This window comes from Lathyrus oleraceus, chromosome 5 (assembly GCF_024323335.1).
Source record: "Lathyrus oleraceus cultivar Zhongwan6 chromosome 5, CAAS_Psat_ZW6_1.0, whole genome shotgun sequence".
NCBI lineage: Eukaryota > Viridiplantae > Streptophyta > Magnoliopsida > Fabales > Fabaceae > Lathyrus > Lathyrus oleraceus.
Genome location: NC_066583.1, coordinates 595333682 through 595361343, shown reverse-complemented (window position 1 = coordinate 595361343; position 27662 = coordinate 595333682). Strand labels below are relative to the sequence as shown.

The following is a 27662-nucleotide window of genomic DNA, read 5'->3' as shown; positions in this document are numbered from 1 at the left end:
AAAGAATAGCGTGTTCCCCTCATGCTACATATTAGAGCAACTGCAACTATAAGACTTGAACGACAAGCAACTAAAGAGGCACAACATGTCTTCAACCTTAAGCTCCTACTCATGTACCTGATTATATGTACTGCAAAGTAGTAAAGATGCAACAACACAAAAAGGGGTGAGAATACATTCAAATAATAAATGGTGCATAAAAAATCAAGATAGACTCACACACTACAAAATCATCCACATATCAGATTGCACATCAACACCATGTATTCACATCTCAACCGCATCACAATAAATCACTAATTGCATAAATCACATAAGAGCATACATTACCACATAAACATCTTGTCATCATGTAATGCAACAATTGAATCAACTCTTTCTCGTCACAACCCCACTATGAACCGGATTCACAACTCAACTCCATATGCACGAGGTACCGACTCAATAATTTGTTCTTCATACAAACCAGATCCTAATCTCTGCAAACCCCGAGCCCCCACTTCGAGCTCCGAGCCCCCATTTTGAGCTTAGGACAAGTCACTAGTCCCCGCTCTTAACTAGCAAACATGCCACTTGCACAATGATGACAACATATGATGCATGACATATCACGACACATTGACAATAATACAACAATGAATAGAATCCACTTTGACTGTAAATGGTCATGTAATAACATAGTAAAGACTAAATCCACACTCTAACTATAATTCATCACACACTCAACAAAATACGATCAATTCTCACTCTGAACCACTCATTTTATTTATCATCACCAAGCATGTACAATTATCATATAATTATACATACGATACACAAAAAAATTCACACAATAATCATTCATGGACACAACAATCATCTCCTAATGCACTAATATGGGGTATGTATACGCGTTATCTCTCTAACGCTTCAAATCGCGTCTCCTTTAGAGTCACGTAGCTTAAGTTATGGCGAAAACAACAAGTGAAATAATCAATTGACACAAAGAACCAATTGATTGACATAGAGGACCAATCGATTGTCCTAAACTCTCTGCCTGCATTTTTCTCAATTTTCAAAAGGAACTAATCAGTTGCTCTGGGAGATCAATTGATTGTTCCAAAGTTTCTATTTAATTTTTCTTTTTCTATTTTTCAAGAGAACGAATTGATTGCTTCCTAGGGTCAATCAATTGTCACTGCAATGTTTTGAAAAATACCAGTTTCCTCTGCATCGCTCGTCTTCCTCATATCATACCACTTACAACTCATACAAATACTAATTATATCAATCAAAACACCACAATTAACACTCTGATATGATCAAACATGTCAATTAATCACTAATCAACACAAATCTAACAATTTCATCATGAATTATTCAATCATGTTCATATCCTAAAACACATAATTTCACATCAATTTCACAGTTGAATCAATTTACTCATGAATAGAATACATCATAACATCATCAACACAATTTCCCATCAATCTATAACATCAAAACATAATCATAACATTCATTCATCATACTCATCTCCAAGAAATAGAGAAATACAAATCCTATTAGAGGTTAAGGGAAACCTTTATACCCTTTCATGGTATAAAATCTCTTAGATCAAGAGTTCCCCCTAGCTTGTAATTTTTGCAAATTCAGCAAAAGAAAATAACTCTACTCATGCCCTTTGCAAATCAATTATGTCACTCCTAACATTTGAGTTTGCGATGAAGGATTTGGGTCCCCTGAGTTATTGTTTGGGTATTATAGTATCTCATCATTCTAGTGGCATCTTTATCAATCAAAGCACTTATGGCTCAGAGATCATCGAACGTGTTTGCATGGCGTCTCACAAACCGCCTGCCATCCATGTTAACACCAAGCTGAAACTTAGCACCTCCTCTAGCACACCTTATGAGGACCCCTATCAATATCGGAGTCACTACAATAGAAAACACATATAATGACGGTTGTGAAACACATACAATAACGGTTTCACGTTCGTTGTTAGGTAGCGTGTGGTTGTATGTATGGTGGTTTCCACAACGGATGCGTGACCGTTGTTATAACCAAGTTAGTACGCTACTTATCACAACAGTTATATTAAACAACCTTTGTGATATATATTAAGGTCATGGGTTCTAAACCCAACAACAACAATAATTTATTTGAAAATAATTAATATTTCACCACGGTTACAGAATATAACTGTTGTGAAAAGTACCTTGAGTTTATTATAAAATATGTAGATTGCTTGTTTTTCCTTATACCGCATTAAACATATACAACCATAAAATTTTACATAGAAGATAATAATTTGAAAAATTAAATTATTCTTGAAAAACAACTTAAATGATCAACGGTTTTTTAAATTCCACTCATACTGTAATTCATCTCTTGCTTCTTAACACGTAGTATTTGATTCAATTACCCAAATTCTTCAAAACATTGGTTCATCCTAGTTTATTTTGAAATGTATCAATATGTTGACTAATTCAGGATCATCATCATCGCTATCAACATCATTATTTTAATCAATGATGAAGATTATTACGATGATAGCGATGAAGATGATCCAGTTTCCTAACAAATTTGATGTTTTCCAATATAAATTAATAGAGAATGAACTGTTGCTTTGAAGAATTTTGGACAATAAACCAAGTTCTACGTGTTAAAGAACGATATAGATGAATTACGAGATGTATGCAATTCAAAAATCATGTTTGATCTAAGTTGCATTTCAAATATAAGTTAAGTTTTAGATTATTATTTTCTAAATCACTTTAAATGAATGCATGTTCAATGAAGAGAGTGAAATAAACAATCAACATACATTATGATAAACTCAACAACAACATATACATCAACAAAACGGGAACAACATACATTTTATTGAAAATATTCGTGGAATGATCTGAAGTTGATCTACTTTAAGTTGCCATGAAGAAAAAGTACAAGACAGATGAAGCTTCCAAACTTGACTCATACTTCTTGTACTGTTTGTCCATAGCAAAACAAAGCATTTATGAACCACCCGTAATATGAGTTAACCTGTTTTGAAAATATAAACTAGCATTAATATTATAACATAACAAGCAACAACAAAGCATTATGGAAGTAAATCATGCCACAACAAAGAGCGACATGTTAACATAAATAAGAAGTACATTGTAACATAACAAGCAACAACAACCACAACATAACTACCATTAACATTGTAACATAACAAGCAACAATAACCAGCAACAAATGAAAAACTTGTCAATAATAACAATTAATAATAAATCATGTAAAACATAACAATGTCTTTAATCTTCATGCCTCTCAAGGTCTTCATCTGATTTGGAATCAGTTACATTCAGATTCATAAGGTCATTTATAAATCTTCTACTTTCTTCATCTTTTCATGGTTAATATTCTTGAAATGAAACTTCTTATATACCATTCAATCAGAATGTTCAACAACAGTAATGTGTTCCCTTACAGATTCAACTTCCTTGGCTTTGTTCAACCATATCTGCACCATATCAATAACCTCATTTGTAACCTAAATCTCGTGGATAAGATTGTTGCTCCCACTATATATGATGAGAGAAGGATCTGAAATTGGAAAAGGCAACACCAACAATAACATACAACAAAAAAGCATAAACTCTCGAACAAGGAAGAAGAAGAATACCTTTATGTATGTAGCGAGAGCCTATGCCGAAGAAGAGAGAAATGTGTGCTAGGATTTTGTTGTGATAGATATAACGATATTGTCAAGAAGCGAGAGCTAATTTGCTTATATTATAAATAAGTAAACAATTTCACCATAATTGTTTTAAAAAACCGTGATGAAAAAATGTAATGAATTTCACGAAGGTTCTCACTATCAACCGTGGCGATAGGTATTTCAATTTTAATTTATATATTATAATTATAAGGACAACATCAATTGTAACAAAAAATTAAAAAATTGTCGGAGCTGAGATTCAAACCCTGTCACTCCATAAATGTATAATCACGGTTTATTAGTTTGACTGTAGTGCAATGTATTTTCGTAAATATAAATAAAAAAAACGCATCCACAATTGGGGTTTTACCACAGTTAACAAAGACTGTTATAGTTTAGTGTGACGAAAGGTCTATTTTATAGTAGTGAGTTTTGCAGGGGCTTTACAGTATCTCACATTCACTCGACCTGGCATATCATATGCAGTTCAACAAGTTTGTCTTCACTTGCATGCACTTCGCACAAAACACATGCTTGCCTTCAAGCACATTATACGTTATGTTCATGGTACGATACATATTGGATTACATTTATCAGCATCCCCCATTACACAACTTATCTCTTAAATTGACGTTGATTGGGATGGATGTTCAAACAATCAACGATCCATATCTGACTATTGTGTCTTTCTAGGTAACAATCTTATCTCTGGGTCTACCAAAAGACAACTCACTCTCTCTCGTTCTAATGTTGAAAAAGAATATAAAGGTGTTGTTAGTGTTGTTTCTGAGTCGTGTTGGATTCGTAATATTCTTCTAAAGGTCCATTTTCCTATTCCTCTTGTCACTTTGGCGTAATGTGACAATGTTACTGTCATCTATCTTTCTCGTAATCCTGTGCAACATCAACCTAAAATTAACATGAACGAGAAATACAAACAGTTCCATTATCTTATAAATATCACTAAATTCATCCTAAAATTAAAAATCTCAAGCATCATCGACATTTTCAAAATTATGTTGTGTAAACAACCTTATTCTTTAATATAAAAAAAATCTTTTGTTTTTTGATATTCAGATTCCTTTCATCATCAATTTTATTTAACCGCTTGAAAAAATTACAACTCTTATCTATTAGATTTATGTAATATCTACAACCCCAAAACTTTTTTTCAAAGTTCAAATTGTCCATGTCCGTCACAGTACAAAGAACACATTTCTCTTGGCAAAACATTTCATCCTCTTGTGTATTTTAAGTTCAGATCCAACTATCCCAAAACTTTGGTTGTTTGATATTGAACCATCACTCGAAATATTTGACATTTTCAAAATTAAAGATGAAGAGAACCAGAGCATATTAGTGTTCTTCATACAAATTCGATAACTTGATAAGAAGAAGAAATAAGATAAGATGAATGAATAAGAATAAAGAAAATGAATTGGAAATTTTAAAAAATGCAAAACACTGCAACTTACGAAGGAGTTAAGGAATCCGTATTATATCAAATTTTAGCAGAATATGTTATATCTCAGTATTATAAGGCCTGAGTGCCTCCTCAAGAAAAGATAGAGAGAGAATGCAGTTGGAATATATTTCATTCATATCTTTGAAATGGTGAATACAACCAAATATAAAGGAATGCAAACAGAATCCACTAACAGATTTGACAGCAATGCAAAATATAACAAACTAGTAGTGAGTCATCCATTCTAGAAGCAATTAGGATATTTTATTTGTAGACTATATGATCCTTATATTTAGAAGGCAGCTTCTTGGTACGCATGGGCCTTCTCACAGTATCATTCACAGACCCATCTTCTGCAGTGGCAACAGGCCCAATTCCAACATTAGTATCAATAGGAACTGGGCTCATAACATTACCCACCCCATCTGAAACAACCTTGTCCTCAAGGTTGTAATGCTGCTTCAAGTCATCCCACAGTTCCCAAGACGTATCCTCTGGTGGCAAGCCATTCCACTGCACTAACACCTGTTTACAAGGCACACCAGCAGTGTCAACGATACGTGTGTCCAAAATAACAAGAGGAGAAACAACAGGACTGTTATCAATTGAATCTGGGGGTAACTGCAAAATATGAGGAGGGATGGGGCCTTTATACAGCTTCAGCAAAGAACAATGAAACACATCATGAATTTTGGCATGTGAAGGGAGCTCCAACTTATAAGCTACAGGTCCGACACGGGCTGAGATGCGAAATGGACCATAAAAACGCTTGTTAAGCTTATTGAACTTGGCTGCAGACAGCGACCCTTGTCGATAAGGTTGAAGCTTAACATGAACCCAATTATCAACGTCAAAGTGCAGCTCTCTACGCTTCCCATCGGCTATAGATTTCATTCTAAGTTGAGCTTTTTCCAGATTCTTTTTCAACATCTCCAGTATTTCTTCTCTAGTCAATAATAAATCATTACTAGCATCAACAGTGGAGGAACCAGCAACATAGCTAGGAATAGTAGGAGGAGGTTTACCATAGACAACCTGATAAGGAGTGATTCCTGCTGCAGTGTGATAGGAGGTATTATAGTGATATTCTGCCCAAGGTAAGTATCTGTGCCAAAGTGATGGTTTGTGATGAACAAAGGCCCTTAAGTACTGTTCTATTGTTCGATTAGTGACTTCTGTTTGGCCATCAGTTTGGGGATGATAAGCCGAGCTCATCCTCAAAAGTGTGCCACTGAATTTGAAGAGGTCTGACCAAAACTTGCTAATGAAAATAGGATCACGGTCCGAGACGATACTTTTTGGTAAGCCATGCAATTTACACACCATATTAACAAAAAGCTCAGCCACTTTATAAGCTGTGTAGTGTGATGGAAGAGCGCCTAAGTGAACATACTTAGAAAACCTGTCAACTACAACCAATAGGACAGAATAACCTCCCGAAACGGGCAAACCAGTAACAAAATCAAGTGATATATCCTCCCAAACATGAGCAGGGATGGGCAATGGTTGCAAGAGACCCCCTGGTTTTTGAGTAGAGTACTTAGTTTGCTGGCAAACTAAGCAGGCAGAAATGAAGGAAGTGATATCTTTGCGCATGGAGTCCCAAGTGAAGTTGGCAGAAAGTCTCTTCAAAGTTTTGACTATGCCAGCATGTCCTCCAATTGGAGTCTCATGGAATTCCTTCATAAGCAACATTTTGAAACGAGAATTGGAGGGAATCCAAATTCTGCCCTTCTGCAACAATAAGCCATTAGCAACGGTAAAGCCGGGCATACTAGCAGGATCAGCTGCGTATTTTTGGTACATTTCCAGGTACACATCAGATTGATGAAGGTCTCGTTTAAGCTCCTGACTCAAAACAACGAGACAAAGCGTCGGCCACCACATTGGTTTTCCCCGCTTTATACTGAATGTCATAATGATAACCTAATAGTTTGGACAAATAAAACTGCTGCTCAGGGGTTTGAATAACTTGTGTGAGTAGCTCCTTAAGACTACGATGATCCGTTTGGATGACAAAGTAGTGACCCAACAAATATTGACGCCAACGCTTAACAGCACACGTGATAGCATGTAATTCACGTATATAAGTAGAAGCCTTAGAGAGTCTAGGACAGAACAACTTACTGAAGTAGGCGATGGGATGGTCATCTTGCAACAAAACAGCTCCCATGGCATACCCCGAAGCATCGGTTTGAACTATGAAAGGCTTCCCAAAATCTGGCAGAGACAAGACTGGAGCAGAAGCAAGTGCCTGTTTCAAGGTGTCAAAAGCGCTTTGTGCTATAGTCGACCACTCAAAGGCATTTGTCTTCAACAGGGAAGTGAGGGGGTGTGCTAAACTAGCGTAGGAGCGCACAAAACGGCGATAAAACCCCGACAAGCCAAGGAAACCGCGTAAGCTCTTAACTGTTTTAGGAGTGGGCCAATCCAAAACTCCTTGGATTTTGAGGGGATCAGGAGCAACGGTGCCTGCAGTGACAATGTGACCAAGGTAGGCAATTTGGGATTGGCAGAAAGTGCATTTTGATGGTTTCAAGTGGAATTCATGCTTCTCAAGTATAGAGAAAACTTGAGTCAAATGTTCCAAATGGCTCTCCATTGTTTCACTGAAAACCAATATATCATCAAAAAATACAATTACTGATTTTCGCAGTAAAGGCCTGAAAATGTCGTTCATTGTTGCTTGGAACGTAGACGGTGCGTTGCAGAGTCCAAAAGGCATGACACGATATTCATAGTGACCATCATGCGTGCGAAAGGCGGTCTTGTGGATATCTTGCGGAGCAACCCGTATTTGGTGAAACCCAGAAGTTAAATCCAACTTAGAGAATACCTGGGCGCTGCCTAACTCATCAAGCAACTCATCTATGGTGGGAAGAGGGAACCTGTCACGCACTGTGATAGTGTTCAATGCTCTGTAATCTACACACATTCGCCAGGTCCCATCCTTCTTCTTAAGCAACAGTACAGGCGAGGAGAAAGGGCTGGTGCTTGGTTGAATCCAACCAGTACTGAGAAATTTAGAAACCTGAGCTTCGATTTCCAATTTCTGGGAATGGGGGTAACGATAAGGACGCACATTGACAGGAGTTGATTGTGGAATGAGGGGAATTGTATGGTCAGTGGTGCGTGGGGGTGGGAGAGAAGATGGTTCTGCAAATAGCTTGGCATGATGAGTGATTAGGGTTTGGAATTGGGGAGGAAGGAGAGATAGGGATGTGTTAGGTGAGTCAGTTTGATTGGGTGGATTATCTGTGGTTGAAAGTCCAGAAATGCGTAAGGAGAATAGTTGGGCCTCAGGATTGTGACGGGTTAATTTGTGAAATGAATGCAAGCCCACGGTGGGGGTAGGTGCGAGGCCTTGTAGTTCAACACAGGAGTTGTTATGAAAGAAACACATGGTGAGATTATTGTAATTCATCAGCACCGGCCCAAGTTGTCTAAGCCACTGTGCCCCTAAAACCAGATCAGCACCTCGTAACCCCAATACGTACAAGTCCACTGAGAAAGTGTGATCCTGAATTACAATAGACACCCCAGGACACACATGAGTGCAATGCAATTCTTGGCCACTACCCACTAATACCCTAAATGGATCAATTGGGTCAAGAGTCAAGCCCAAAGTCTTAGCGATAGTCTCTTGCACAAAATTGTGCGTGCTTCCTCCATCCACAAGCACATGGACTGTTTGTGGCCCGATTCGGCCCACTACCCGAAAGGTGTCAGCAGCGTGGTCACCAGAGAGAGCATGCAAGCTCAACTGTGCTGCGGTGGCAGTTGATTCAACCCGTGGATCATCATCCGAACTCAACTGTGTAGCTGCCTGTTCAAGGTCACCGGCATCAACTGAAGCTTCATCGCTGTTAGCTAATAATAGAAAAACGCGAGCACCGCATTTATGGGAACGGGACCATCGTTGGTCACAGTTGAAACATAGTCCCTTCTCTCGTCGCTCATCCATCTCAACACTAGAGAGATGGCGGAAACGCGGCTTCACCGGAGGAGTAGGGAGAATCCCAGGAGAGGATTTGACCGTCGGGGTCACATCGGTGGCTGTTTTAACCGTAGGGCGCCAATTTGACGGTGGTTGCCACGGAGTGCTCTGCCGTTGACGCGAGGCACGCGCAATATCGTGAAGTTTATCCTCTTGTAAACGAGCCAACCCGGCAGCTTGAGCAATGGTGGTTGGTTGAAGAGCCAAAATTTCACGGCGAATTTCTGTTTTTAGGCCGGAGACAAAACAACTCAGAAGATCGGCGGCAGAGAGACCTTCTAAGCGATTGGCAATGGCTTCAAACTCTGTAAGGTAAGCAGCGACGGTGGTTGATTGAGTTAACTTGAATAAATTTCCCCGAGGATCGTCGAATGCGGTGGGAGCAAACCGAGTTTCCAAGGCGGTGAGAAACTGTGGCCATGACACAATCTGGTGGTTACGATACATCCATTGATACCATGCGAGGGCAGCCCCGTCGAGGTAGAACGAGGCGATGGTAATGCGCTCTTCATCAGGAGTCTGGTGATAAGTGAAGAATTGGGAGATTTTGAAGATCCACCCATGGGTGTCGGTGCCGTCGAAGCGAGGAACGTCAAGTTTCAGGCGAGGACGGTTGGAAGATTCTGAGGAGGAGCGACCCGAAGCCGGGGACGACGACGGCTCCGTTAACCGTTTGCTCAGAGCTTCAAATTGGGTGGTGAGGAAGGAGATTTGACGGGCTAGTTCATCCACACGGTCAGGTGGAGGAGGAGGAGGGCGATTGTTGGTCATTGGAGGAGAGGACACACAATGAAAGCACCAATGTTATATCTCAGTATTATAAGGCCTGAGTGCCTCCTCAAGAAAAGATAGAGAGAGAATGCAGTTGGAATATATTTCATTCATATCTTTGAAATGGTGAATACAACCAAATATAAAGGAATGCAAACAGAATCCACTAACAGATTTGACAGCAATGCAAAATATAACAAACTAGTAGTGAGTCATCCATTCTAGAAGCAATTAGGATATTTTATTTGTAGACTATATGATCCTTATATTTAGAAGGCAGCTTCTTGGTACGCATGGGCCTTCTCACAGTATCATTCACAGACCCATCTTCTGCAGTGGCAACAGGCCTAATTCCAACATTAGTATCAATAGGAACTGGGCTCATAACAGAATAGTTTTTAAATATATTGTTTATTAGATAAAAGAATAAAGTAAAAACAATGTGATCCTGGGACTAACTAAGCCTAAATCAAAAGATGGTTTTCACCTTTGTCAATTAAAATATAAAAAACATGATAAGAAAAACACTAGTAGATAATGAAAACAAGACTATATATATATATATATATATATATATATATATATATATATATATATATATATATATATATATATATATATATATATATATATATATATGCTTAGATAGACTAAGAGATTGCAAACAAATCATAGCAAATTAACCCAGTGCTCTTAAAATCAATGACATACATAAGCCTAAAAGTCAAATTGAGTGTCAAAGAAGTATTTCTCTAGAATGAGATAGTGAGATAAATAATGTGATTTTATTATTTAAATATGTAGATAATAGGTGGGATTTTATTATTTAAATGTGTAAATAATAGGTGGAATAAAACATAATGAAATTTATTTTATCTAGTTTAATTTAATTCTCTATATAATCTCATTTAAGTTTATGCATTAATGAAATTTATTTTATCTCACTCCATTCAATTTTATACTGCTCCATTTTCATTGTATTTTGTTATATTTTATTTCGTTCTTTTCTATTATATCAATCTAAATTGATTGTCTAAGTGAATTTGCTTTTAAAAAACTACAAATTTTTTCACTTGATTTTCTAAATCATTCAATAGATTCTTTAGGAGAAAGTAGGAGATGAATTTGAAATTTAGAAAGGATTGGATAAAAAAAAATTAAATTAGGTCAAGAGGGTTTTCAAGAATTTTTTTTATATCACAAAAAAAATTAATTTGAAAACTTTAAAATTTATATTGAATAAAGATTTTAGAGAACTTATACAAATTATTCAAATATAATTTTTATTATTATAATATTTCAAAAACAAAATATATTACTGATTGTCATTCTAAATTTTTAGATGACTTAGTAAATTGCTTCATATTAAGACTCTTTAATCTTTCATCATAGGCGGTAAATGTGTACTCAAGTATAAAATCAGCAAATGTCCATGAACAGTGTAGAAACTTACATCTATACCATATGCATGAATAAATAAAATCCGTGCATGAATGAATAGTGTCCGTAAACAATGTCCGTGCATAGTGTATGAACAGTAAATTTTTATAATAAAATAAAGTTGATTAATGTAATGTAAATAATTGATTAATAAGGTGAAGAAGTTGGTTAATAAACATTCAGATATTAAAAATAGTTTTTAATAGTAAAATAAAATTGATTAATGAAATATAAAAAATTAGTTAACGAAATTATGAAGTTGATTAATAAACACTCAAATATAAAAATAACTTTTAATAATAAAGCAAAATTTGTCAATGAAACGTAAAATATTAGTTGATGAAATTATGAAATTAGTTTAATCACACGGTACTCTTTAATTTATAAAAAAATTATTATATATATATATATATATATATATATATATATATATATATATATATATATATATATATATATATATATATATATATATATATATATATATATTTAAAATATTATTGTATTATTATAATATTTTACGGTTCATCATGTTAATGATAAGTGAAATACGGTGTAGTGTATCTTTTGCTACAAGAATAACCATTTTCCATATAAAATCTAGGACTATTTTGATTGTAAACATATGTTTAAAAATATAACAATAAAAAGCTCAAAATGGTCTCTATTATATTGGAAATGATGTGAATCATGATAGTGAATATATTCCAACATGGTCTTCTTGCTCCCAATTAAACGAAGAAGTGTTTTGCAACCTTGGCTCTATCACCATGTGAAGCATTCATCCACCAGGTTCTATCTTCTGTCTCTATCATTTTCTGATCTTTATTGAATATTTCATGTATTTTTTTCATTACCTATATTTCCACCTTTAACCGGATGTTAGTTAACAACATGTTTCAAAGTGTCAAATAATTGCAATGAAAAAAATAAAGGCATTTTGTTAATCAAACATTCATACTATATATATGTTATAGGACACTAACTTTAAAAGAGAATCTCATTATTCAAACATATATTACAATTACATTTCTTTACATCAAAAGATCACATTTTATTTGTATATCATTAACTGATAAAAATACAGACAACAAAAGGATCCTCTAATTTTCTGCAGAAAAATTAGAGCTAGCAGATGATATGTTGCTTTTGACCTGAGAGCCTGTTGAGCTGTTACTCTTAACCTGTGAACTTTGAGTCGAGCTAGAATCGGTGTAGAAAACCATGTTCTCGTGATTATCAACAAACATTTGAAGGGATCTTGGAATCGGAGGCAAATTCACTTCCAAAATCCCTTCAAGAATTTGAACTACCTGACCCATTGTTGGCCTTTCGTTTTCATTGTCTTGGACGCACCAAGAAGCGACTTTTATTATTCGGGCAACTTCTTCAACGTCCCCGTTTCCCTCCAATCTAGGATCCAATAGGGTGATCACACTGCCACCTTCAATGACTACCTTTGCAGCTAAGGTAGGAAAGAAAGTAACTTGACCTTCTTCCGATGGCTCGGAGTTTCTCCTACCTGATACAACCTCGAAAAGCATCATTCCGTAGCTGTAAACATCGGCTTTCGCTGTAATAGCCACCCCAGAAATCCACTCTGGCGCGAGATAGCCTCTTGTTCCTCTCATGGTTGTTAAGACCCTGCTGAAATCTCGACCAACTAGCTTAGCTAGGCCGAAGTCCGCGACTTTCGGACAGAAATCCGTGTCTAAGAGAATGTTTTCTGGCTTTACGTCGCAGTGTATGATACAGTCTCGGCACTTTTCGTGGAGGTAAGTTAACCCCCTAGCAGTTCCAAGAGCTATTTGGTATCTCATTTTCCAGTTCAAAAGCTCATAAGTATCCTTCTTCATGAATAAATGAAAATCCAATGAACCATTTGGCATGTAATCATAAACCAGCATCCGTTTAGTACCTTCCGAACAGAATCCACGGAGACGAACAAGATTAACATGTTGCACTGTTCCTATTGTACTCACTTCTGTTCTGAACTGTTTCTCTCCTTGGCTAACACTTTCCAACTTCTTTACTGCCACTACAGTTGAATCAGCTAACGTTCCTTTGAACACCGAACCGAATCCACCTCCTCCTAATTTCTCTGAGAAATTCTTCGTCGCATTTTGCATATCTCTGTAGCCAAATGCCACCAACGAACCCTCCACAGGCTTACCTGTTCCAACTGTTCGGTTTCTTCGCCTAAGCACGACAAACAGAAGGGCCAAGAGAAGCCCTATGCCAACTACCGCGCCTACTACAATACCGATAATCAACCTGTTACTGTTTTTCCCAGCATTAAACTCTGATGCTGCAAGTTTTAAATACAAAGTTTTTCCACTACTATCATCTGAAGAAAATTGTTGCAGATTCAGTAGGTCTTTAATCCAAACTGAACATTCATCACTGTCATACGAATAAGCAGAACAAGAGCAGTTGTTCAAGCATATCGATTCACATTCTTCTGCATTCTCTGATCTCACAGATTGTGCATGTTTAGGCAATGCCATGTTGGGGATTGGACGAAACCCGTCCTTTACCCCATTAGAGCGATCAGAACTCTCGCATTGCAACCTTGTTTTTCTCATACACCCGCCTGAGTGATCCTCCAGATCCCAATCAGACTGTGACTTTGGCTCAAAACCATCCAAACAATTACAATACGGCTTCGAGTTCTCAGTACAGGTTCCAAACGCGCCGCAGAAAGCATAAACCTCACACTGTGTTCTTGGCTGCGACCAAAACAGGTTCCACTGTTTGATATTCTCCAACCACGATAATTGCTTGATCTGCCCGGATATATCCATCACAAACCGCGATATAGTGGAAGGGTTATACATGGAGTAAGTGAAATAGCTCTCATTCTCGTTCGACACGAACGAAAAATCGTAGATATAATTCAACCTCATCTCAGGAACCAGACTAAAAATATGTCCATCCCAAGGTCCACTTGTCCAATACTGTTCAGATTTATTCCAAAGAATCAAATAGGCACTTGTTCCTTTCGGGTCAAGTTCCAAAGAGAAAAGACCCGTTGCAGGATCTTCCTTATTCTTCCATGAAGTGAGATACTGAGGCTTCTTTGTTTTCTTGTCAAGCTTCATTTTGCCACCGGGAAGCCATGTATCTGCTGGATGATCAAAACTCTGCCATAGAGGATCTGATGCATCATCATTAGGCCTATTTCTCAAAACAAGATTTCCACTATCTAAGAGAATAGCTGAAACAGAAACTGACTTAGGAAAACTCATGTTTGTCGACCAAACTTGTTTTGAAGACTCGTCTAATAGAACTAAATCACCAGCTGAGATTTTTAAGGTTGCAGTGTTTTTATCAGAGACAGGATTGTCTCTGTTGGCAACCCAAACAATTGTTTGTTGGCTAACCTTTTTGTACCATATTCCTATGTAGTACTTAGAGGAACTATTACCTGGTTTGAAGAAACCCAATTCAAAGATTCCACCTTTAGAGATAAGAGTTTGGTCACCAGAGAGAGATTGGTTTGTCGAGATGGTTGTTAAAGCTGCAAGAGAAGGATGGAAGTGTAAACAGAAGAAGAGGCTAAGAAGAGAAAACCAGAACCATGGTTTCATCATATTGAACATGGTTGAAATTCTTGAATGGAGAAACTATCAAGAAAATTGTGGTAGTGAAGATGGCCTAGTGGCAACTTGTTGGATGGTTTGAGTAGTTGTCATTAGTTGTAACTTTCATGTGAGTTTTATCACATGTACTATAAGCTTGGAGCATTTATTGACTTCATCAAACACTATCTTGTGTGCATTGATTGCATTCTCCACTTTACTCAATAATGTTAAATTCGTGTTACTGTGATACATTTTGTAAGTATTTGTAGATTTTTCTGTGTTCTCTGTTGTCCAAAGGATAATATTTTATTGGTTTATGATGTGGATTGTGCAATATGAGACTTTCTACACATTGTTGGAGTGGACTAAAACGTGCAAATATTTTATGTGTGAGCACTCTCAAATTAATCAATAAAGGGTATGACTTACAAAATATATTTATTTATTTGAATTTGTAAAATATGTTATAAATATTTTTGTGGGTTTTAATCCATAGTAAGTTTTGATTTTACAAAACAGATTGATCGGATAAAATTGATCAATAATAATAGGTTTTTAACACTAACTCTAACTCTGATTTGTATGGAATAAAATGTAGATCCAATCTCTAAGGTCGATGATGGATAATATTAGGGTTTTTATCTTATAAATAGATAAATTCAGTCTCCTTTGCCGTCACACTGAAATTTGCTTGATTGAGGTTTGTTACATTCAGAATCCCAAATATTTAGGCATATGATAAAACAAAGGAAGATCTATTTTAATACGCCGATCACTCTAAAGAATTGATTATCATGATTTCAACAAATAAGTGTGTTCTAATATCATGTAATATCAATTTTTTATTTTAATATGGGTATCGGAACCAATATTATATGATTTATATCTGTTTTCAAAAGTTTTGAACTTTTTTTATAATTTTATAAAATATGTATTTTTCAATTTTCATTACTTATTTTACTCATGAGTTTTGTCTTGTATTGATTACTATTGGTATTGGTAGATCGTGGAGTAGTCTACAAGTCACGCGATTTTTATATCTTGGATAAATAATACAAATCGATGGAGAAAATAAAGGGGATGTGAATCATTGAATTCAAGTTGGGTGATTGAAATGGAGGATGACTTCAGAAATTTTATGTGACATAAAAGTACCACAAGGAAAAATTTTATTGGACTGTAGTAAGACCTACGATGTTGTATGGAACTGAATGTTTTGCGGTTAAGAATAAATACGAGAATAAAATAAGTGTAGTAGAAATAAGAATGTTACGTTGAATGTGTGGTAAAATTAGACATGATTAGGTAAAAGAGACAATATTATAGAGAGTGTTCGGATAGCACCTATAGTAGAAAAGCTAGTGGAAAATATACTTAGTTGATTTGAGCATATAGAGAGAAGACTCGTAGATTTTGTAATAAGGAGAATATATCATATGGAGAAAGAGTCAAACATTTAGTGGTAAAGAAAGATCTAGAAAAACGATAAGAGAGGTTATTAAGAAAAATCTTAAGATTACATAATTTGAATAAAAATATGATCATTGATAGAATATTATAACAAAAATTGATTCATGTAGACAATCTCCCTTAATAAAATAATACTTGATTGTTCTTGTTGAAGTGATATTACATATTGACAAACGGTTGCTCCATGACCAAAGATAGTGGCAAGAATGAAATACTTAAAAAAAATTGTCATATTGTCTCAAAAATTGGTTTGGTTATATTTTTTAAAATCATATAAATTAAAAATGTGAGTTAGATTCAACATCATTAAAATAAAAAGAGTGAATGTGCGAACAAACTCACAGATATCTTTAGGATCAAGAAAATAGTTTAAAATTGTCCATCTCCATTGAATGAGGAAGAAGAAATTGAGAGATATTTTTTTTAAACTTTCCTTCAAACATATTTAAGATTTATTGTATTTTGGATAATTCTTTTATAAATATTAAATCATATTTCATAAATCGAAGATTAAGATGATAGGAATTAATTTTATGATGTGTTTGATAAACCATCACATTATATAAAAGTGCGTTTAAATATCATGTTAATGTTAAAGTTTTAAATTATAGCTTCAAAAAATTCACATTCAACCTACATCAAAATTTGATATTTGATGTATTAACGTGGATCTAAACATATGTCTAATTTAATCAGAATTTCTAATTTAAAATCAATCTGATTGAAACATTTAATTTAATCAAAATTCTAGTTTGAAATCAATCTGGTTGAAAATGTAGTAATATTAAACTGTTGGAGGAATGTCTATTGATTTTCCCATTACTTAAAAGAATATTTAATTTATAAACAAATAATAATATTTCATTAAATGACAACAATTTTAAGATTATATTTGAATATTATAAAGTAAATAGAGTAAAATGAAAGGAAAAAAAACAAAGATCAAATGTTAGTAAGTCTAGTGGTGATTGACGTTGAATTTAATAGGAATGATAGTTGTTCGATCCTCCTCAACTGTAATTGGAAAGGAGTGGATCAGATACACTAAATCGATTAATTCGATTCGACCTCTCTCAATTTACACCAACTAATATTTGATCATTTTACTTTGTTGTTTTCCATCTATCTTTCCAATTTTAACAAAATCTAAGAGTAGATCTAGTTACTTTCGTAATTTAATTTGGTTTATTTTCAGCAATGTTAATCAATATAACTTCTAGAAAGGTTTATTTATGTAGCTACAACAAACTCAAGTTATTCAAACTTTTTGTGTGCTCATGGCTCAAAACAAGAAAGATATCTCTTGTGATCTTTGTAACAGGCCCACCTAGAAAATTAGGATGAGTATCCCTCAAATTAGACACTTGACTTTTGGAGCACAAGTCTCGTCTTTTCTTGACAAAAATCAAGTGGGAGTAATATCCCAATTCACACGTCTGTAGAGGATGAGCAATTTTGATTTTCCATTCAGTGTCATTTTTTCTCAATGCAAAAACTTTTGTCCACTAGTTTTCCACTTGCTACATCTTTGACTACATTTATAAAAATCATACATGTTTTAAATTTTATTCAAAAAATAATCTTATCTTAGATATATAATTATTAATAAGTATTTTTAGTGGCGTCCCTTTCTCTAGCTACCGTTTTTAGTGGCGTCCTTTAGAAGGGTCATGCAGGCGCCAGCTGTATTGGCGCATTTTCTTGGAGGGCCATGCAGGCGCCACAAGCATTGGCGCCTCTTCATGAGGCCCAATGCATGTGCGACAATACATCTGGCGCCTCCTCTTATTTTTTAGGGGGTGCGCCAACTCCCTCGGCGCATCCTCCCCCAAACATGGTTATTTTGGAAAAGAATTTGAAAAGTTGGTTATTTTCGTATTTTTTTTTTAAATATGGTTATTTAAAAAAAAAACACCAGGTCGTCATGTTTTTTTTCATCGTTCCTTTTGGATTGAACTCAAATGGGCCCATTTTATGATTAAAAAAAATATTTTATGATTAAAAAAATATTATAACATTTAAAAATATTAAAATGTTTTTAAATTTCAGAGATGTATCTCTAAACGCATCCAATACACACAACTTTGACCATTCTCAGTGACGTCTTAGAAATTGAATTTTTTTAATCTGGAGATGCATCTTCGAAATCTGTCCGTAGATGCATTTTCGTAACATGTGTAGCAGTATCAGAAACATAAACCAAAAACTTATATTTTGACAAAATAAAATTATCATTGATAACATAAAATAAGTATTACATATGTGATTTCAACATAAAATAAAACATTGCATATCAATATATAAATAGACGCTTCAACATTTTCACAATATCTTCGGTCGATCTTGAAATTGTTGCTTCATACTTGAGTGAAACTTTTGTTTCGAAACGGAAAAATATATTCCACATAGTCCTTACATTTGCATCTGTCTTGAGCTCAAAGCTGTTGAACTTAATATTTCCTTCGTTGTCAATCGACGGTAAACAGTACTCGACCTTGACAATTTGATGATTGTCTTCGTAAGGTAGGAGATTAGGACTTCGTATTTCAGAATTGTGATGCTCCGACCAAATGATGTATGTATCTTATTATGTTGGTTCTTGATCATTTGGTTCATGGAGTCTTAATCTCTACACAAATCACCCTTACTATTTCCCAACCAATTCTTTAATGTTGCATGGGCAGACTCAACTCAGTTTATTGTTGTATTCTTAAGGTGTCTAACCTGATCGGTCCATACACAAGTAATTTTATCCTTCACATGGTCAAGAATTGTGCTTCCAACATATTATAACAAATCAGGATATTTCTCGCACACCTTCCTGAAATGTATAACGAAATCAATATATAACTCTTTAGTGGAAGAATTTACTGTACTATTCCATGCATCCATTATTTTTTCCAAAACCACACACGCCTTCACCATTTTTTCATCTTTGAACTTTATATGTTTCATCCTTACCGCAGGTTTAACCCAACTTTTCACATTCTTTGTCATGTGATACCTACAAAGTAATGCATAAGAAGTAGGAAATATCTTTGCAACCGAATTCATCAACAGAGTATCGCGGTCTGTAACAATCACTTTAGGCATCTCTTTTTGGTCCTTCAACATTGCCCGACACACCTCTAAGGCCCAAATAACATTCTCCTATTTTTCGCTCTCTAGAAATGCAAACCCGGCAGAATAGGTTTTCTCAATAGAGGTAACATCAATCATCTCCAATGATGGAAGTCTGTACTTATTGGTCTTGTACGTTGAATCAGTTATGAGCACAGTAGGAAATGTGTTGAATAACTTGATGGAATCAAGATGAGTCCAAACTATATCTTTAACAGTTACTTCATTCTCGCAGGTTCGGTACTTAGACACATAATGTTATCATCCAACAGTTTCAAGAGTTGTTGTATTTCAATTTTATCCCCCATGAGCGCCTTGTTAGTTTGGTACTGAATATTGTACACTTGCTTGATATTTGAGGTATATTCGGTTCTTTTACATTTCAAAGTTGCACGCATGTTTTACAATTGAACCAAATTCAATGTCATGTCTGAAACACATTCATTCTCTTCAGGCATGAGGTGACACACAATTAGATGGCATGCTAACTTTTCACACAAGTCATGGTTATCTAAACCATATATGACATAAATCTTCATTTCTTATTTGTCAACATATAACCAGGTAACTTAAAGGGGCATTCATATTTTCTTGAATCGGTGTCATGTCGTTTAAAACTCTGAATATGAGGTATATATTTCTCACTTCTTTCACACGTCATTGTCACAAATACACATATTCTATCCGAACCATTATCAGTCCTTCTAATTACCACACTCACAAATCCATTAAAGCATGTGATCACGAAATTCAAACTCTTGCTCATTTTTAAATTGGTTGTCAACATATACCTGTTTACCGTGAAAATTGGTAAACAACCATTGATCTTCCAAATTAAAAAATATGTTGGTTACTTCCATAATCGATTAGATTGATCCTAGGACATGTGCTAATTGTTTTTAGAGCGAAGTCTAATGAATGATAAACACTTCGACAATGCTCATACTTAAATAACTTGTTAAAAATATAGAGGAAAAATAACGCAAAGAAAGCAAGGAAAATGTTGGAAAGTAAATGGCAACGAAGATAAATTTCTGAAAAGAAAAGATTGATTAAATTGCTTTAAGTAAAAAACATGGTGCAACATCAAACGTACATTTTCTCAATTTACACTTTCTCTACACACGGATACTTTGGGTAAGTTGATAAATTTGTACAAACTTGAACACACCTGATCCTAACACTAAGACCTCCTATTTATACCAATCGAAACAACCGCTTTCAACAGCCTATTCACCAGATTGAGATAATTGGCACTCTGCATGTATGCAACTGCCCTTCACACCCCACATATACCCAGCAGTTAGATAAGAACAAAGAATTCCCTCCCTTATTTGAATTCAAATCTTGTGTCGAACTACTACCAGTGACGTTTCTATCGAAATATCTCCAAATTGCTAGAAATACTTCTAAGTCCACACAGTATCTTTACTCTTACATCAAGGTATCTTCGACTGGAATTTCAAACTATATAGTTTTGTCGAAACATTCAATTTCTTCACAGGAAACTTTATTTCCTTATTTAATTCCCTTAATCCATATCAGGTGTCGAACTTAGAGCTAACAAATTGCCCCCCAAAAATGTCATTTTCGACACATCAAAGAAAAATGCATTTTTTGAGATTATGGTTCAACGCCTTTGAATAATTCTTGCATAGCTTCGATGCCACTAATGCTCCAACGTTGCAAAAACTATTCATCTTTTCCCAGCTGGCCTATGACGTCAGAACCATCATTACCTTTTTCCAACCTGTCTTTTCAACCTATGTGCAAATATTTTTAATCATCACATTTCCTAGACCCTATGAGATCGTGGGATTAGGCCTTAATTACCATTGTCCCACTATATAATCCTGGAGAGACACGTATCTCACTCGTTTGTCAACCATTAATGCTGATTAAACTGTTTTCTCTTCTAAAAAAACCTATAAAAATCACATTTCTTACTAATTTCACTCTTTTACGCTTTATGAAACCTTCAAGTATTTCAACTTTTCATCTTCTTCAAAACAAACTCAAAAAACTCAGATTTTTCTTCCTTTAAACCTTTAACAAAAATGGTCACTTCAAGCAAAGTCCCCAAAGAAACAACTAAGGCTATCAAGGTTTCTACCAAACAAACGAAGGCCCCTAAAAAGATTTCAGACCTTCCTCTTTTTGCTACGCTTCCTGGCCCAGTGATGATGCGTAACCAACAATATATTCCTGAACCAAAAACTAAAGAACAACGCAGAATTTATGAATCTCAAGTACTCATTCCAATCACTGTCTCTGGGAAAAAACATGATTTATTTGGTCCTTTACCTGACCTGAACATCGATTCTAGCATACTTAGGGACTTTTTCCCCACTTATAATAAATGTAAACCAATAGCCCAAGCAAAAAAGCTTAGGGTTGAAAGGGCTACCACTACTGAGGAATCACAATCTTTAATAGATGAAATTATAGACTTAAGGTTCATCAGCAATGGCTTTAGAGTTTTTTGAGCAACCCCCTCATTTAAAGATCCAACTGACTATCTAAGTTGGCTAAACAAGATAGAAAAAACCAAATCTCAAACCTGGAATGACATGGGGATTTATGACCTAATTATGATGTCGAAGGTAAGACTGGATTATAGTTCAACGTTGTTAGTTTCTTCCTTGTACTTCTGGGACAACACTCAATATACATTCCACCTCCCTTGTGGAACGGTAACATCCACTCTCTTCGACATAGCCACTATCACAGGGCTAAAACCTACTGGGAATACCTATGACCCAGATGTCGAATCTGATGACCCCATAGCCTTCTCCACCTCTAGGGTTGCCTACTCAACCTACATAGCACATTACCATGACAAAGATGCTGACACCGTCTCTGACGTATAACACATTTCCTTCTTGGGTTTATGGTTATCCCACTGTGTCTTTTGTTCGAAGTCACTACAGGTTTCCAAGAAATATCTCACTCTGGCGAACCAACTTCATTCTGGTCACAACATCTGCCTTAGCAAAATGATTCTGGCCAGCCTCTACAAGTCTTTGAGTGATGGCGTTTCTCAAATTAGAAACCTATGAGAGAAAGGAAACCTCCTCCTCTCTGGTCCTTTTTTGTTGTTGTAACTTTGGCTGAACATCACCTTCGAGGCAAGTCTTCCTAACAAGAGCCTCGTCAACAAAGAAACTGAGGAATTAAAGAATAGAAGGGTCGAAGGAATCCGCTTGGCTCAACTAACCCCCATGGATGAAGGACAAGCCCTTAGGCCGACATTCATGAGCTACATCATGATGTTTGCGAGACGTCATGAGTTCACGTCGAACATGGCCCCTTTCACAGCCAGAAAATATGGTCCAGAATGGTTCACGAGACTTTTTCCATCTCCCACCAAAAACCAAGAAACAGGGTCCCTTTTAATCTGGGAAGCCTTTCTAACCCTAAAACTAATAACCCTTAGGTTAAATCCGTCGAAGAGTCAGGTCACCCTGATTGCTTATCAGCCCAACCTCGTGGCTCAATAATTTGGGTTGATTCAGATTCTCCCAAAATGCCTTTACAACAGAAAAATCACCCTCCTTCTCTATAACGCAAATCACAACGAAACCACTACTCTCAAACAAATAGCTCGATACACTGGCAGAACACACCTTACCCTAGTTAGCTTCGAGCCGAGCTTCCTTTGCACTCCAGAATTTGGGAAGTGGTGGTCACAATACTATGCTGAAGAATTTTATGATATTCCTTTGTTCACTCAGCACTTTAATAAAGCTTTCCTCATTGTGCAGGAAAAAACTAAGAAAGGTACTTACACACATATCAAAGAAATTCAAGCATTCCAAAACTACTTTGAAATTGCCTATAGGCCCAATGATCTTAGTCAAACCATTCGCGAGGCAGTCGTCACGCTGAAGGGAAATTTTTCAAAGAAAATGGAGAACTTAAAAATCCCTTCGTACGTTCCTCCTGAGAAACGATACGAAATGGCTTTCAAAATGTTTCCTCTTAAATTTCCTCAACTGCGAAACGCTAATTTTGGAGTGGCCCTTATCCTCTATTTCCATACTAGTTTATCTATGGGGATTCTATAAAAATCCTTCGACAACAATCACTAAAAAAACCCAGAGGGTGGTTGTGACTAAGCACACTTTATACAGTTTCAAAGGACATCTTCATATAGGGATTGAAGATGTTCGTATTGAATCAGATATATATGAAGGTGCGAAGTGGGAGGCCTTTCGAATCACATCTCTCTATTAGGATATTTACTCTTGATTCGTAATAACTGTTATGTTTTTCTTTTAGCTACCAGAGTTCCATCCAAAAAAACAACGGTCAAGAAGTTGGTCGAAGCAAAGGCTGAGGGAAGTAGCATGACCATAAAGGTACATCTTTACTTTGCTCATTACTCTTTGTTATGTACAATGATATTACTAACACTTTGATATTTTCATTCAGGTCACTCAAAAACCTCCCCCTACTCCTTAAAAAGTCAAAACAAAAGCAGTTGGAGTCCTTGTTGAGATAGAGCCAGACAAAGAGGACTTATCTCTTATTCTAGATCTAACCCTCAGGAAAAGGAAGAAGCAACCAAGAATTGTCGAAGCCTTGAGCCAGCCTCAGGCAAAAATTTCCAAAGTTTTGAAACGACCTGCTGCCCTTACCATACTGGAGCCTACTCCTGAAGAGTTATCAAAGAGAGCAGCGGCGCAGGTTGAAAGTGACAACTCCAGTCTTGGAGTCGAAGGGGACAAGGTAAACGCATACATTCCTTTGTTCTTTCAATTTATCATATTCTATCACTTTAACTAACTTATCTTTCAATTTTGGATTTCAGGGTGGTGCAGACTCTGCTACATAAACATCAGCCAAATCTCCCTATGTACCAATCCTTCTTAATAATGTTGGCGAACCCACCTACCATCCAACATCTACAAGGGGTTCAGAGAAAAGCTTAGTGAGTGAAATTAACCAAACAATTGCTGAGGAGCATGAGACTTTGCCACCCAAAATCACCACCCAACACTCCCATACCAGTGGTTCTGATCATGAAATTGATTCAGGTACAAAAACCCAAGCTAAAGTAAACAAAGATGTTATGGTGGTGGATGAAGAAGTCCATGCCAAAAATGACTCTGAAGGTGGATTGCTTGATGCCTATGGTACAGACAATGCTGCTCCGGAAGGTAATGACGGCCAAGATGAGGAGATGAGAGAAGAAGAAGAAGAAGAATACTAGTCGTTATTCCATGATGTACCTGGTGGCGAAGATGATGAGGACCTCAAAGAGGAGGATAACAATGGTGAGGGGACCAAGGATGATAACGTCGAGACAAACGAAGGACAACCTCAGGGCCTAACTACTGCTACTCCAACCGTTGATGTTATTCCTGAAGGCATCAAAGCTTCGACAAGAACAACTAAGGGTATTTCTTCAAAAGATCTAACAACCCTGAAGCAAAGTCAACCTCTCGAGTATCTGAAATTTATGCTGAGTAGAAGGGAGAGTTCATCTGAAAGAAGTCTTAGCACCTTTACAGCATCTGAGGATCAACCTTCGAGCAAACCTGTGGATGAGGCACTCTCGAAAGTCAAAGAAAAAATCTTTAAGGGTGATCTATTCCTACTCTTGTTGGCTGATCCTTTTGCCCCATTATCCTTGAAAACTCTCCTTAACCAAGTTAATTTACTAGAAGATTCTCCCTAGGTTGCCAACGTCATCTTGGAATTGGGTATTATGATCGAACAAATTGTTATTGATCATAAGTTGTTACCCTAAATCACTAAGGAAATTGAGAAAAAGGTTGGTGCTGAAATAGCTTCTTGGGATGCGGCTACTGAATCGACTAATAAAGTAATGGAGCTGGAACAAACCAAAGAGAAAAATAGGGCGGAGATCGAAAGCCATGACTGTGACATTGCCTCTTGGGCATCCCAAATAAAGGAATTGCAGGCCTAAATCTCTAAAGCCAAAAAGTGCAGAGATGAGCTTTTAAAGTTTGATGACACTTCCATGGATAAGGAGCTATAATTTGGTCTGGAGTTTGTCGAAAAGGAGCGGAAAACTAGAGGCAGAGCTCACAACTCTTTGGCCAAAAAGATCCCTATGTGATAAACGTCTGGAGCTTCACAAGGAAAAATATCTCCATATGAAGACTCATCTCCCCTTTTAGCTTTAGTATTTTTCCATTTATCTCTTGATGACTTTTGGTTTCAATTATACTGATTATTGACCCTTTGGGCCTTTGTAATGAACTTAAGCCATGTTGGCAACATTTTTATTACCATGTTGGCTTGCATGCAATTATTCGTTTATCATTTTTATCTCTTGGAGTGTTGGCTTATATTTTTTCAAATATTTTCCATTCACTCTTAAGATTCTTTTATCTTTATTAAGCTCCTCGATCTCATAAGCAGTGTTAGAGAATACTTGCAAAATTTGAAAAGGACCTTCCCATTTGGGGGACCATTTCCCTAAGGCCTCACTCTTTCGATCCATTGGAAGGATCACTTTCCAAACCAAGTCTTCAGGTAAAAACATCTTAACTTTAACCTTCTTATTGATAGATTTCTCTACTCTCTTCTTCTGCCTTTTCAATAATTCCAAGGCATTGAGTCTCTCCTCATTTATATCAACTAACTCATCTAGCATCATGTTCCAATATGATTCTGATGGAATTTCATGATGCCTCTGAATTCTTGTTGATTTTAGGTAAATCTTGAATGGTAAAACTGCATTATGATCAAAGGTCAATCGAAATGGGGTCGAATCAGTGGATTCCTTGGGGGAGGTTCGACACGCCCATAAAACCTGATCTAAAGTCTTATGCTAATTTATGGGCCTCTTCTCCACATGTTTCCTAATCAAACTAATTACCACCTTATTCGCTGCTTCAACTTTACCATTAGCCTGAGCATAATATGGCATAGAAGTTAATAATTTGAAACCCATTTCCTTAGCAAATTCTTGCATTTTTTGACCAGTAAACGATGGTCCTTGATTTGTTGTAATGGCCTCTGGGATTCCAAATCTATAAATAATGTGTTTCTGGATAAATTCAATCACATCTTCTTAGTCTATATTTGGCAAAGGTATAACTTCGATCCATTTTGTAAAGTAATCAATACCAACCAAAATATACCTCTAACTTTTAGATGATGGTGGTCGAATTTCCCCAACCAAATCTAAAGCCCAACCTCTAAAAGGCCAAGGTTTGACTATAGAATGTAGTTCGCTTGTAGGGACATGTTGTATGTCTGCATGTACCTGACACTCTTGGCATCCTTTGGCGAATTCAATGCAGTCTTTTAACATGGTAGGCTAGTACATCCCTTGGCGAAATAATAACCATTTCATCTTATGGCCAACCTGGTGTGCCCCACATGCTCCACTATGGACAGTCGAAAGGGCTAGATATGCCTCTGGTTTTTCATTCGGTATACGTCGTTGGATCCAGTAAATACTCCACTATTGGTTTTCTTCAATCCTCGTCTGTCAGGCTATCTACTACTAATATTTTGAAGCTCTCTTTGTCGGTGTATCCCAGCTTTGTCTTTTCCAAGTCTGATGGGGCTAATCTGGTCGACACAACTCTCCCTCTGACTTCGATGACTTTTTAAACTTTCTCTTCTAAAATTTTATACCCAAATGCAATTTGAGCCAAGTCGTTAGCCACTTGATTTTCCAATCGAGGTATGTGTCAAATACCACACTCTCGAATCTTCTTAATAATTGATTGGCTATTATGAAATACATGATGAGATTCTCTTTAACACATTTGTACTATTTTGTGATCTGTTTTATAACTAACTCCGAGTCACCCATTATTTCGACTCGAGTTGCCCCCAATTCTAACAATATCTCAAGTCCGGCTATCAAAGTTTCATATTCAGCCTCATTGTTCAAGCAAAGGCCTTCCATTTTATACTTGAATTTTGTTGGAATTTTATTAGGAGAAATAATTAAAACTCTTATGCCTCCCGTCTTTGTGACTAGACCCAACGAAGTATAACTTCCAGAGCTCTAATTCAAGATAAGTCATTGTGTTGTCAGTTATAAAATGCTCGACTATAAAGTATGTCACCACTTGTCCCTTAACAACTTTTAATGGCAGGTAAGTTAGGGAATATTTAGTTCAAGATAGTGCC

The 27662-nt window shown here is 36.2% G+C and overlaps 2 protein-coding genes across 2 annotated transcripts; both read right to left on the bottom strand.

The window, feature by feature from the left end:
* Window positions 1-6996: 6996 nt before the first annotated feature.
* Window positions 6997-9924, bottom strand: LOC127082292 (uncharacterized). Its single transcript, XM_051022527.1, has one exon. The coding sequence runs from the start codon at window positions 9922-9924 to the stop codon at window positions 6997-6999; it is 2928 nt and encodes a 975-aa protein (XP_050878484.1).
* Window positions 9925-12350: 2426 nt separating this feature from the next.
* On the bottom strand, window positions 12351-15181 carry LOC127086808 (G-type lectin S-receptor-like serine/threonine-protein kinase At2g19130). Its single transcript, XM_051027625.1, has one exon. The coding sequence runs from the start codon at window positions 14964-14966 to the stop codon at window positions 12468-12470; it is 2499 nt and encodes an 832-aa protein (XP_050883582.1). The 5' UTR covers window positions 14967-15181; the 3' UTR covers window positions 12351-12467.
* Window positions 15182-27662: the final 12481 nt, after the last annotated feature.